At 44.7% G+C, this 13,189-nt stretch overlaps 1 protein-coding gene across 1 annotated transcript; it reads left to right on the forward strand.

Annotated features, from left to right (window-relative positions):
* The first annotated feature begins 1,484 nt into the window (after positions 1-1,484).
* On the forward strand, positions 1,485-13,143 carry DUSP11 (dual specificity phosphatase 11). The gene is made up of 10 exons (XM_005286503.4): positions 1,485-1,731; positions 2,920-2,995; positions 3,896-4,027; positions 5,059-5,182; positions 7,129-7,189; positions 7,617-7,663; positions 8,850-8,925; positions 9,295-9,420; positions 9,839-9,883; positions 10,655-13,143. Exons 1-10 carry the CDS (start codon positions 1,697-1,699, stop codon positions 10,923-10,925), a joined length of 993 nt encoding a protein of 330 aa, XP_005286560.2. The 5' UTR covers positions 1,485-1,696; the 3' UTR covers positions 10,926-13,143.
* Positions 13,144-13,189: the final 46 nt, after the last annotated feature.

Consider the following 13,189-nt stretch of genomic DNA (forward strand, 5'->3'; position numbering starts at 1 on the left):
GGCACTCACCAGGGCACTTAGGGCCCCGCAATCACTGCTATGACATCAGCTCTCATTTCTTTCTCACACTTGGCAAACAATATGGGAATCTTTCTCCTGCCCCCCAGATTCTGCCTGAGGCTAGGGCTGTGGGCTAGGCTAGGGCTGATGCAATGGCACCTCCCACCACCCCACCCCCAATCCGCTGTTCATCCCTATCCCTTTGAATGCAACTGCTGTTTCTCAACTGCCATGGAACCGTCCACTGTCCCTTCAACAGGACATTATTTGGCTGCTGTTGTCACCCGGTCTGGCTCCAGCACAGGACATTGCTCCCTGCAGAGGGACACACTATTCCTCTTTGTTGCGCTGGAATGTGTGTGCACATTTGGGAGTAGGAGTGGTTTATGCTGCTTGATACTTGGGATGAGTGGGAACACTGTGCAGGAATCATCCTTCTGGATCAGGCGGACATAGCTCATAAGATGATCAATTTCCTGCGAGAGATAAAGTGGGGGAGATAATATATTTTATTGTACCAACTTCTGTTGGTGAGAGAGACAAGCTCAGAAGTGTGTCTCTCTCAACAATAGAAGTCGGTCCAATAAAAGATATTATTTCCCCCACCTTGTCTCCCTAATATCCTGGGAGCAACATGGCTACAACACACCTCAGAAAGACAGACAAAGCTGGCCATCAGAGACTCTCAAAGGACTTAACAGATACCCTACGGAATCATGATCCTGTGAGGTGCTGAGCGCCCTCCACTCCGATTGACTTGACAAGACCCCTAGTGCCTTTTCTTTTCTAAAGATGGGTACATTTGGTACCCTCCAGCCATCCAGTATAGCAGCTTTTTAAAAAATGCTGCAGCCCAACCTCTGCGACCCTCCCACTTTGCAGGGTCCTACAGCCAGGGATCCAGCCCAAGCCCTAAAGTCTACACCGCAATTAAACAGCCTCTTAAACCCATCCCGAACAGCCTGAATCAGCCGCAGGTATCTAACTGCAGTGTAGAGGAGACATACTCTTAGAACATACTGCTAGAGTTAGGTAGGAATCTGGGACTTCAGCATAAGAGAGATTGGGGTGCTGGCATTGGGCTGGGCCCCAGGGGATTGTGGGTAACAGAGAACAGGACATTGGGGCTCGGCCTGGAGGATTCTGGGTAACAGAAAAGAGGGTGCTGAGGCTGGTCCCTGGAGGATTGTGGGTAACGGTGAAGGGGGTGCCACGGCTGGGCCCCGGGGGATTGTGGGTAACAGTAAAGGGGACATTGGGGCTGGTCCCTGGGGGATTGTGAGTAAGGCGAAGGGGACAATGGGGCTGGGATCCAGGAGGATTGTGGGTAAAGGCTGGGCCGGCCCTTGCTGGGCGGGGTCGAGGCTCTGCGTGCCACAATCCGCGGCTTTCCGAAGGGGCGGGGCTAGCTGAATGGGCGGGGCAAAGGGGCCAAAAGGCGGGAGGGGAGCGGCGGGCCGGCTCTGATGTCAGAATGGGCGGTGCACGCTGGCGGGGGCGGCCTTGCGCGTGGCGGCGTCACATCCCCTGCGTGAGGTCGTGGGAACCGGAAGCGCCGAGCGCCGGCTGGGTTCCGCGGGGCCGGGAGCTGGGAGCGTCTCTGGCGGCGCGCCCCGGCCTGGGTATCGGGTGGGCGGCGCTGGGCGGCGGGGCGGGCTCGGGGCCTCGCTGGGGGAGCCGGGGCGGAGCCGGAGCTATGCCGGGGAACGGCAACACCCGCCTGCCGGACAGGTGAGACCAGCTCTCCCAGCTGGGGCCCTTCCCCTCTGCCCCGGCGTGAGACTCCTGCGGGCCCCGGGGGCGAGCGGGGGGGCGGGCGTTACCTGGAGCCCCTCCCCCCGCCTCTTTCGAAATGGTGCCGCGTTGAAAGTAACCCTCCCCACCCCCCACTAGGGAGTTCTTGGTGTCCCCTCCCTTGTCCCCTCCCCCTTCAGCTACTGGCCACTTGGCGCCTCGCTTTCCAGGGGAGATGAGGGACTTGAAATCCCCGGTTCCCCGAATCCACTGAGCTTCTGGGATCCTGCCCTAGCTGTGGGCGGGGGGCGGCGGCTGAGACCCTTCAGGTGCATCCCCCATGCTAGTGCCTGGGGCTGCGTGTAGCGGGCTGGACCCAATAGTAAAGGAACCTTTATCCATATGTTTCCTTTGGGAGGGTCTCTATGAATTGTATGAAATCATTGGCAGACTGCTATGAAATCAGGACACCAATAAGTTTTACTCTCACCTCTATCACCTGTAACACTGCGTTGAGTGCAAAATGCTGCCGGAGTTGTGGCTAGCATAGCCGTGGTGATTTGCATTTCTGATGACTATTTTACTACTTGTACATGTGCCCAATAGACTGTGGGGAAGGGGGTTTGAAATAAGTGTGACTTGGCCTGATCTAGCTTTTTCCCTTGGCAATAAACTGATTTTGCAATATACAGCACTAATTTCAATAGCTGGGTCTAAATAATTTTTGAAAGGGCTCTATCAGTGACGCTAACTGGTCTGGATTAGTTGACACACAGAAATTGGGATTTGGTAATACATCTGTATTCATCTATGCGAAGCTTTGCCAGCAGGAAGGAAATAAAGCCCAGTAAGAGGGAGGCATGGAATGAAGACAGAATGTAAAAGGCAAGGCCTTGTCTACACCACACAGCTTTTAGAAAAGTCAGCGTGTGTAAACGCTCTTTGTCAGTACTGCCGACAAAATACTTCCAGCCCTGCGAGCAGTGTTAGCTTTGTCGGCAGGAGAGTGCTCCTGCTGACAAAACCGCGTTGATCCTGCCACTTGTGTCAGCAAAACTTTTGTCTTTCGCGGGGGGGGGGCTTTTTTAAGTACCTGTGAAAGACAAAAAGTTTTGTTGACAATTTCGCAGTGTAGACATTCCCCTATGGGAAGTTGTGGCATTACTCATCACATCTCTCTTCTAGATGGACAGACTATCTGCCACTTGGACAAAGAATGCCGGGTACTAGGTTCATCGCTTTCAAAGTTCCTTTAAAAAAGGTAAGTGAAAGATGATTGAGTTTGGCCTCTTATGGGGTCGTTTCGGATCTGCAGTTTTTAACTGTAACAGAAAACATGGACTTAGTGATCTCAGAGCAGGGATTTTTCAAATCCACTCCATATGCATCCGAAAAAGTGGGCTGTAGCCCACGAAAGCTTATGCTCTAATAAATTTGTTAGTCTCTAAGGTGCCACAAGTTCTCCTGTTCTTTTTGCGGATACAGACTAACACGGCTGCTACTCTGAAATAAGTAGTAGCTGTTATTCCTTTATCAGAAATATCTAGATGATTCTGCTTTTATGCCCCTTGTTGCCTCCTTGTGTTAATATCTCAGTTGCTATGCTGAGATTTTCATTTGTTTGTTTCTTTAACATGCTTGCGTATTTAAAAATGCATAGGATGGTAAGCTTGTGAATACTGACAGATGGCCATACGATTGGCACCAGCAGCAACGTTCAAAGGTGAACCTCCACCTCTTTAGATGCATTTCTCTGCCATTTGTGTATCCTCTTAAGATTACTGCCAGATGTGTCTGCATGTAGAGAGCTCCAATCACTATAGTGTTTGGGATTCTTGGAACACAGCTGAGCAATCTGATGCACTAATGTCAGGGAGAAGATGCTCTCAATAGATCAGTATCAATGCGCTTCAATATTTAATGCATCTGCTTATAGCCAAGGCCTCTTCCTGTTTGGTACCTAGATTCTGACACCATCTACCTGTTTAGGGGGTACACCAATGGGCTGTGGGTTGGTGGGCGATTTAAGTCTTTCTAGGGACCACCATAGTAGTGCATGGGAACTCTCCCTCTCCAAGCTGTTGTAAAGTGCCTTGAGATTCTTGTTTAGGGTGCTGCAATTGTGCACAATAAACTATTAAATATTAATATTTCTCGCCAGAGTTTTGAATGGAGACTTGCCCCAAAAGACAGATTTTCTCCTTTTGACCTCCTTAAGAAAATTAGAGAACAGAAAGAAGAACTTGGCATGATCATTGATCTAACATACACAACGCGCTATTATGGACCGGAGGTAAGTTAGGATGCAACAACTATCGTAGGCCCCAATACTTCTGCTCTCACAGATTTTTCTGTGGGACGTTGAACATGTCGGTTAGCCTCTCTGTGCCTCAGTTTCCCATCTCACAGAGGCATTGGGAGGATTAATCCATTGAAAATTGTGAGACTCAGATACTGTAGTAATGGGGGTGGGGGGAAGATTGTGCCTGTGTGGATCTGAAAGCAGGATCAGGGCCTAAAAATCCCCTCAGTATGCCCAAGTGAATGAAGTGGACTTCAAATTTCTCTGGATATGGTGGACTCTGTAAGTGACTACGTGTTACCATGTTCTGTCATTTCACTCTCACAGCACCGCTAAACAAAGGCTTCCGAATTCCAGTTCAAACTATTGATGGCATTAATTTAATTGAATTAATTTATTGATGGCATTAATTACCTGGAAACAGTTGTTTAAAATTCTCCTCTAGCCTTTCTGCTACATGCACTTTGTGTTTGTAAAAGACAGATGGGAAGGAAACCTGGGACAAATAAGAAACAATAGCAAAGGAATGTGTTGGTCAAAAATATTTTTGTTGGTACCTCACAGTTGTCTAAGTGTGCTATCAGATCTTGCATCTTGGTAGTCACTTGTGAATCACTGTTACTAAATATGGGCTGTAAAGTCTCCATAATAGTCTAGTGTAAAACTACTCTAGTTCAGAACTCTTTATGGTGTGTGCTTTATTAGAGCCCTCGCATCAGTTCTGGTTCACTGTAAGAATTGTTTCAGGCAAATTTCACTCCATGTATTTATACATAATTGTATTTCAGCACTTCTGGGAGATGCATGATATATCTGATAATATGGTGCTGTTGTAACTTACCTGAGTTATTGCGGAGGATTTCACTTACCAGACTAAAATCTCACAGGCACCCTTTCAGGTTTAGTTTTTAAACTATAGAAGCATTTGCTTTCTATAAAGCACGTGGACCCTTTTAATGATAGAAATGTTTGGTTTTATGGTCCATACAAAAATGTGTTGGATTCCCCTTTGTTTTTTGTAGGAGCTACCAAAGACACTGTGCTACTCCAAGATCTTGACAGTTGGGCATGAAGTACCAGATAATGAAACAATTTTTAAATTTAAATGTGCTGTGAAAGAGTTTTTATGGGAGAACAGAGATAACGGTGAGCATAGATTACCTCTAATTCTTATTTTATCTTAAAAACTCCATTGTAATTAAAATGTCTTGAGCTATAATGAACATAATCTCTTGTAGATTTCAGTGTGCTAGGGAAATTCTCTTATAATCTTGTGTACAATTAGTTCCCTGCCTTTGGTAACCCATATGGGTTTCGTCTCATCTTGGCATGTGAAGATCCAAGAGGATGTCAAGGCAACAATGCCAGTTGCCTTTGGCAGTAGCAGTAACATTGGATTCATGGTTAAGTGAACCCTGAGTTCAAAAAAGAACTAGATAAGTTCATGGAGGATAGGTCCATCAATGGCTATTAGTCAGGATGGGCCGGATGGTGTCCCTAGCCTCTGTTTGCCAGAAGCTGGGAATGGGCGACAGGATGGATCACTTAGTGATTACCTGTTCTGTTCATTCCCTCTGGGGCACCTGGCATTGGCCACTGTCGGTAGACAGGATGCTGGGCTAGATGGACCTTTGGTCTAACCCAGTATGGCCATTCTTATGTTCTTATTAGTATAGTCAAGCACAGTGAGGTTTCATCTAGCACTAATAAAATTTTTGGACAAATTTATTTGACAAAAAGTGCAGTTTCGGTCCACGTATAACTTCATGAATAAGGCTAAGATTTAGTCATGGGTATTTTTGGTAAAAGTCACGGACAGGTCATGGGCAATAAATAAAAATTCATGTTCTGTGACCTGTCCATGACTTTAACCAAAAATATCCATGGCTAAATCTTTACTTCTGTGGCCCTACTGCTCCAAGGGGGCCTGCTCCAGGGCTGGGGGTTGACTGCCCCCGAGCCACTGCTCCCAGGGACCGCTCTCCGAACAGACTCTGAGTGCCCCTGGGGCTACTGCTCCAGCACCCCCTCTCCTCCCCCCGCCCTCCCAGACTGCTGGTGCTCAGGTGGTCCCCAGGGTACTCCAGGACCGCTGCTCGGATGCTCCCTGGAGCCAGCTGCCCAGGGCTGTCCAAACAGCAGCTGGTGCAGCTGGCTCCAGGGCACTCCCCAGGGGCACTGCTTGGGCGGTTTGTGAGACCAGCCGCTGCTCAGGTGGTCCCCAGAGCCAGCTGCCTCTCAAGCAGCGGCTGGTGCAGCTGGTCTTGTGGACCCTTGGGCCAGCTGCTCGAGCGGCCCTGAAGTCTGCCGCACCAGCCTCTGCGGAGGTTGTGGAAAGTCCTGGAATCTGTGATTTCTGTGACCTCCATTAAAGAATCGCAGACTTATTTGTGAATTTCACACCAGTAGTTGTGTCCATTTGTAAAATGGTTGGAGAAAGGAGGTGGTGGAGCTGCAGCTTCTACCCCCTTAAACCTTTAACCACTGTGCTAGGGCACTCACCTGGGGTGTGAGACACCCCGGTTTGAATCCTGGCTGTTAAACAGTCTGTTGCAGGTCTGAGGTTCACCAAAAAAATCTTTAAAATATCAAATTCAATTCAATGTAAACCAAAATTTGTTCATTTTTTTTGTACTGCCACCAAACTGAAAAATCAGTTAGTTACCCAGCTCTAATTTAATTTCTAATGTGTGTCAATATCACTTCCTTACAGATACTGTGTTATATGCCTTATGTTAAGCATTAACCCAGGTTTACACTCATCAGAACTCTGCCATAAGGCTGCTCTTCATAGTGTCTTTATGTTCCTTGTGCGACGTGCCCATGTTTTCTCCTAAAACAAGATTTGTGACTAAATTGTGTGACCTGACTGGTTTTTATAAGCAAGAGTTGAATAATCAGTGATAATTAGCCATAAATGTGAGCTTGTCTTTAAGCACTGTTGTAGAGATGTTAATTTGTTTACGTTGGCGTAATCGGTGAATGACTAACAAATGTAATCAGATTTGCTTCCTTCTCCTTTCTGATGCCCACTGCCTGCCTGAAAATGAGCACTATATTAAAAAGCATAACTTGAATTTCCTGTCTCATAGATAAACTCATTGGAGTTCACTGCACGCATGGCTTAAACAGAACTGGTTACCTTGTTTGTAGGTGAGATATCTTAAACTCTTGTAGTTGAGCTGTGCTAGATGGGTATTTCTCTAGTAGCACAAGGGATGGGAAAATTATTTATCCAATGTCTGCCTCCCTATAGCTAATCCTGGACTCTAATGTTAAGTGCACTGGTCAAGGGCCCAGTGACCATATAAAATCTTGGATTTCATGAACAGACCAGGGTTAGAAGTTCTCTGGGCAGATAAGTACAGATGCTCTCAGGGCATGTATGTTTTTTGTGAATGAGCCTTGGTATGGCAATCAGAAATTTACCTCTGCTGTAAAAGCTGTAAGTACTTTGATAGCCCATCATGGCCTGTAAATACATAATAAAAAAAAAGCATCCAGAGAGAGAAAGGTTTGTCTTTCATTCTTAAGCATTATTCCCATAATTAGAGCTCATGTATTATGTTGCTCTATTCAGGTACCTAATTGATGTTGAAGGCATGGAACCAAACGTCGCTATAGAGTGTAAGTATAAGGAGAGCACTGTTTTTCCTGTTTCTTTTATGGGGCGAAACACTGGCTAATAGCTTGCATTCAAAAGGTTCTAGGCACTAGGAGAGCTAGGAGGTTGGCTCTAGGAGAAGAGCGCAGAGGGAGAACTTGCAAGGTCAGTTTTGCGCTATAGGAAAATGTAAGATTGAAAGAGTGGATGGATAATAGAAAATGGGTGGGCAAAGAGGAAGAGGTTTATTGTGACGATGGATTGATTTTTGCTACAGTGCCCTTGGAATCCATCTTAAGCCAGACTGACGTCAGTGAATCCCTGGATTTGAAACCCAGGTGACTTATGGGTGGGAGTGCAAAGTAAATTGAGCAATGTTCCACTCCATTGCCAGACCATCTCATTGCATCTCTTACAGTAGAACCTCAGAGTTACGAATCCCTCGGGAATGGAGGATGTTCATAACTCTCAACAAAACGTTATGGTGGTTCTTTCAAAAGTTTACAGCTGAACATTGACTTAATACAGCTTTGAAACTTTACTATGCAGAAGAAAAATGCTGCTTTTAACCATGTTAATTTAAATGAAACAAGCACAGTTTCCTTACCTTGTCAAATCTTTCTTAAACTTTCCCTTTATTTTAGTAGTTTATGATTAACACTGTACTGTATTTGCTATTTTGGGGGGTGGGAGGGTGTTTGCTGCTGCCTGATTGTGTACTTCTGGTTCCAAATGAGGGGTGTGGTTGACTGATCAGTTCATAACTCTGGTGTTCGTAGCTCGGTGGTTCTTCTTTATAAACAAGAGAAGACCTGCTCCGCCCAATGGGTCATTCGTGCAACCATGAGCTGTCATCAAAGGGACACTATGTAGAAATGGAGTTGCACCTTGATGTTTTAAATGGCATCCCTTCGTTCCAATCTGCATCTCTCTTCTGTACCTTAAAGGACATCTTCCTAATATCCAACCTTCCGATACCTATATGCTTAACCTGTGCTCATGTGAGCCTAACTGAATTACTGGTAATAAGTTGGGGTGTGCTCAGTGTCAAAACCAAAGGGTTAAAATCATTCTGAGTTCTTTATTATTGCTACTATGGAGTGTCTTCAGTGCTTTGCCAACATATGATCTACCCCCTGTCCTGAGTAGCCTAGTGTAAAATATCTATGTATAATGGTGTTTTGTAACTTAACTCTTCCCTCCTCGTAGTGTTCAACAGGTCGCGAGGGCATTCTATAGAGAGGCAGAACTATATTGAGGACCTTCAGAAGGGTCCCATCAGAATGTAAGTCACTGTTTCGATATCTGTTTGTGTCTGGGTGCTAGAATGAAGGATAGTTAGGTCATGTCAGCTATTTAATGGACCGAGTTTAGCTTTTTTCACTCCTGTTAGCTGATGAAGAAGCAGGGATCAGTGGATAGGGAAGCCAGGAGATCTGGGCTGTGTTTCACATTCTGCTGGTGACCTTGGGCAAGTCACTCTGCCTCCCAGTACCTCAGTTTCCCCATCTTTAAAATGGGAATCACACCCACCTCTTAAAGTGGTTTGAGGTGCAATTATCACTGAGACTGTAAAGAGAATAAAAACTTCCCTGCAACTTCATTGAGTGATTCTGTAGATTCGGGCTGAGCTAATGGAACATTTTTGTTTAAGGAACCATGCTGCAGATGGACTAGCATTTGATTTAATCAAAGGACAAAGCAGCACGGCACCAAATTTGGATTTCCAAGTAGTTGGACATCATCCGTATTCACAACAGCTCCCACTGGCAGATGGCAGGTTGGTATTTAGTTTTCATCTCTAACCTCGGGTCTGGTAAAGTAGATTGGATCAAGGGAAAAGGTATATTTTTGAAAGTGACAAAAGTAAACAGGCGCACAAGATTGCAAGCCAGGCACTCAAGTTCGAATCTTGGTCCCAAAACTCACTTTGTCTAGGAAGTGAGTTTAAACTCAGTTGCTAAGACTGTTTCAACCATAGTATGGACAAGACCTATCGAGCTGGTTGCTTCTGTGGCAATTATTTAAATTTTGCACTAGATACATTGTGGGAGGTGCATAATAAATGAAATAGTTTTAGTACTCTAGGGTACTTTAGCACAAAGAAGGGCCCTACTCTATGATTCGGACTTCAGTGACTCTTGTGCAGAATTGCCTTTGTCATAATAAGGCTGTAACTCTTCTTCTCCTGCTCTTAGGCTCTTCCCTTCTTGGCAAGGAAAGGGAAGAAAAAGAGAACAAAGGTAAATGGCTTCTTCTTTACTCCTGGGATGTAGGCATTTGCACTTCCTCCCATCAAGTGTCATATGATGATACTACATCTGCAGCTCCCACCTCTTAAGTAACCCTCTCTAGTCCTTGCTTCATGGATCTGTGGGTGAACTTTCGCTTCCTAAATCTTAATAGATTATTGGGCTGAATTTAATTCTTCCATAGTTCACGATTTGGGAGTTACAAAAGCCAACCAGATATGTTTGTAAGTTGAAGGAGATAAAAGTACAAGAATGCTCTTTAAGAGTTAATCTGTTACATAATACAGAACTGAACCTTCCAGTGTGTGGTTGACAATCAAACGAAAGTGACCAGGGGAACGTTTCATAACATTTAATTACTCCTTCTGGGCCAAAATATGGCGGGGGGGAGGGCGGAGGGGGTATTCCTCCTGTTAGGACAAACTGGATGGGGTGGGAAGCAGGGGAATACTTCTGTGAAGACTTCTTGCGTGACATTTGACTAGCGTAAAAGAGGTAGGCAGTAGTAATACTTGACCACCACTTTAGGGTACTGTAAAGCTTCATGTTTGTAAAAGATCTTAGCATTTTTCCTCTGAGGATCTATGTAAATGCAAAGTATTAAGAGACTGAGAGTCTTAACATGATTAATAGAGCCTGTCAAAGTAGAATTGATGCCTCGCTAGTGCAGTTTATCTCTGATGTGGCTTAGGAGCTTCAAGAGTTGAGATCTCATGAACAGCTCGGCCATCCAGGTAAATGACCTTGACCTTTCTCTTTCAGAGCCTTGTACCCGGTCAGGAATTTCCATGGGATTTACGACAATGGGAGATCTGATTATTTCAAGGAATGTGTCCCTACAGCCAACCTGGCCCAGCAAACACCGCCTTACCACTTGGGACCTGTCAACTACCCTGTTCCCCTACCTTATAACAAACAGTATAATGATTACAATGGACCATACTTTCCAGTGCAAAATCCTCATTATATACAACGGGAAATGTATAAAATGAAAACATCCAGCAGACCCAAAAGGAATCACTATACAAATTAACGTGAGGGGCTCATCTGGTGGAAGAACTTGATAGTGCGCTATATGGAGTCCACTCTGTGGCTTTTTTTAATCTAGAAGCTTTATTCGAGAATGAGTCTTTTATTCATTCTAATTCCTTTGCTGTGGTGCCCATCGCTGGCCAATTGCCAGTCAGGAAACACAAAGGAAGAAATCATTAATTTTAATATTGAGACTGTTTAAGTTTTATTTTTCCTAACCACCTTCATAACAAACCCTCACCTTTTTACTGTATTGAAATATTGTGACATCCATGTTAAAATGACGTATCGAGTTCTAAATGGACACCCAATATAAATATGGACTCAAACTGACTAGGTGGTTTCCATGAGAAACGTCGTGTGTATTGTTTAAACTCTAAGGGAATTGTGTTTTAAACAAATGCCTTCCCCTTTTTATGGGTTTGTTTATAACCAAAGCATAGCATGGCAATACCTGGAAAGATAACCAAAGTGAAATTGAATAGTAGAGCGGGCCAGAGATCAGCTTTTCCATCCCATGAAAAAAATCTCAAATTTTTGAGAACTTTCATCCCAAAGATCAAATTAAAAAAGCTTAATGGGAAGGATAGACTCAAAAAATCCCACTTGATTGATTTCCCACAGAATTCTTTGGCTTGCTGCCCAGCTCCCTATGAAGTCTGATTTCTGGTTGCCTGTTTTCCATCACAAGAGCTGTCTAAATTGATAGGTTTCTACAGAATGTTTCAATGTTGATGAATTGGCATTTTGCCGAAGAAAAACCTTCAGCTGGAAAACTTAGGACCAGTTCTACTTAATAGCCTAATGTTTCCATTCTTCAAGAGGAACAAAATCTAGTATAATCATTTTCATTTTACATTGTTTTAAACGTATGTTTTTAACCTTAGTAGTCTCCTAAATGTAACAGGTGAGGGACTGGGTGGCTCTAGGAAGCCTGAAGGTTGGTTGTTCATATCCAGTTCAGATTGAAATTGAATGTCAGCAAGGTCATTGCTCCTTATCCGCTACTTATGAGACAGGTGACTGTTGCAGACCACCATGGTTATCACTCTATGTGGCAGTCTCACAGAGGCCGAGGATGGAAGCAGAGACTCCCTCCTCACCGCAGAGCTGATCAGTGTGGAGACACGTTGTCATTTATGTCCATGAGACTTGTATTAACTGTTCCTGCTCTGTGGAGAAACGGAGGAGACTGATCTCCAGGGCTTTCAGCCTGGCACCTCATTTTACCAGCACTACATTGACAAGGATGTTCAAAGCAAGTTGCTCGTGCCCATTTAGTGAGGCTAACATCATGGTCCTAGTTCTGTGAGAACGTGGAAAGGATAGTGTCACTTAAGCTTTGTCTTCACTGCTTAAAAAGGGGATTTCTTTGCAGCAAGATGATAAATGCAGGCCAGTTCTTACTGCAACATCCTAAGTAGAGACCAAGGCACTTGTGTTTTCTGGGAGGTGGCCAGGCGAGGTCTGCACTGTACTTCTACCTGGGGTTAACGGCACTGAGTTTACCTTGCAGTAAAACTGATATGCCTTGTGTGGTTTGTTTTTTTTTTTGCAGCAGAGTAGGTAATGCATGTTATCCTATGAGAAAAGCAACTTTGTGTCAGTGAAGACAAATCCTGAGGGTGGGTTTGCTCTGTGAATTAATAGCCAATGTGTCCTACCAGCAACAGGATTCTGAATCTGGCATGATTAATTCTTGATTAGGATAACTTTGCTGATGCACACTGAAAGCTGCTCTAAATTAAAGTGTGTTCATTCCAGGGCCATAGTCCTTGAATAAGAGAAAGCAAGTCTTCTCCCTAACCTAAGAGCTTCAGGTGGACAGGATTGCATGTGCCTTGGCATCATGATTTCATTCCTTGTTCAGTTGCTGGCTGGCTTATGCAGTAAAGCCCCTCACACTTAGACTATCTGAGAGCAAGAATTGACCAGTGGTGTGGAAGGTAAGTCAACACAGTCTGCAGCTTCCTTAGGAATATCAATTCTTGTATTTGTTATTCACATATCCGTGGAGGTATTATTTGCTGTAGTCAGCGAAAGTGTGTTTTAAATTGGAAGTAAAGTTTAAGCTTAATAAACTGTATTAATGAACTCCTGAAGTGCTTCATAAACTTCTTGTGCATTTTATAAATGACTCTAGCTAGCTATCCCTTGCTTGCCTTTGGGGTGCAGCAGCTTGTAATAAAATGTGGTTTGATTAGGCGGTTGGTACCCTTCCTCACTGGTGTGGTTTCTATTCCTGGCTCTTTCTGATTTGCTGTT

Source organism: Chrysemys picta, chromosome 2, assembly GCF_011386835.1.
Source record: "Chrysemys picta bellii isolate R12L10 chromosome 2, ASM1138683v2, whole genome shotgun sequence".
Classification (NCBI taxonomy): Eukaryota; Metazoa; Chordata; order Testudines; family Emydidae; genus Chrysemys; species Chrysemys picta.

Excerpts from the sequence above, each read along its gene's own strand:
- DUSP11 (XM_005286503.4), top strand. The coding sequence starts at position 1,697 with ATGCCGGGGAACGGCAACACCCGCCTGCCGGACAG. Across the intron at positions 7,190-7,616 it reads ACTGGTTACCTTGTTTGTAG|GTACCTAATTGATGTTGAAG; the intron begins GTGAGATATCTT and ends TGCTCTATTCAG. Across the intron at positions 9,421-9,838 it reads CTCCCACTGGCAGATGGCAG|GCTCTTCCCTTCTTGGCAAG; the intron begins GTTGGTATTTAG and ends TCCTGCTCTTAG.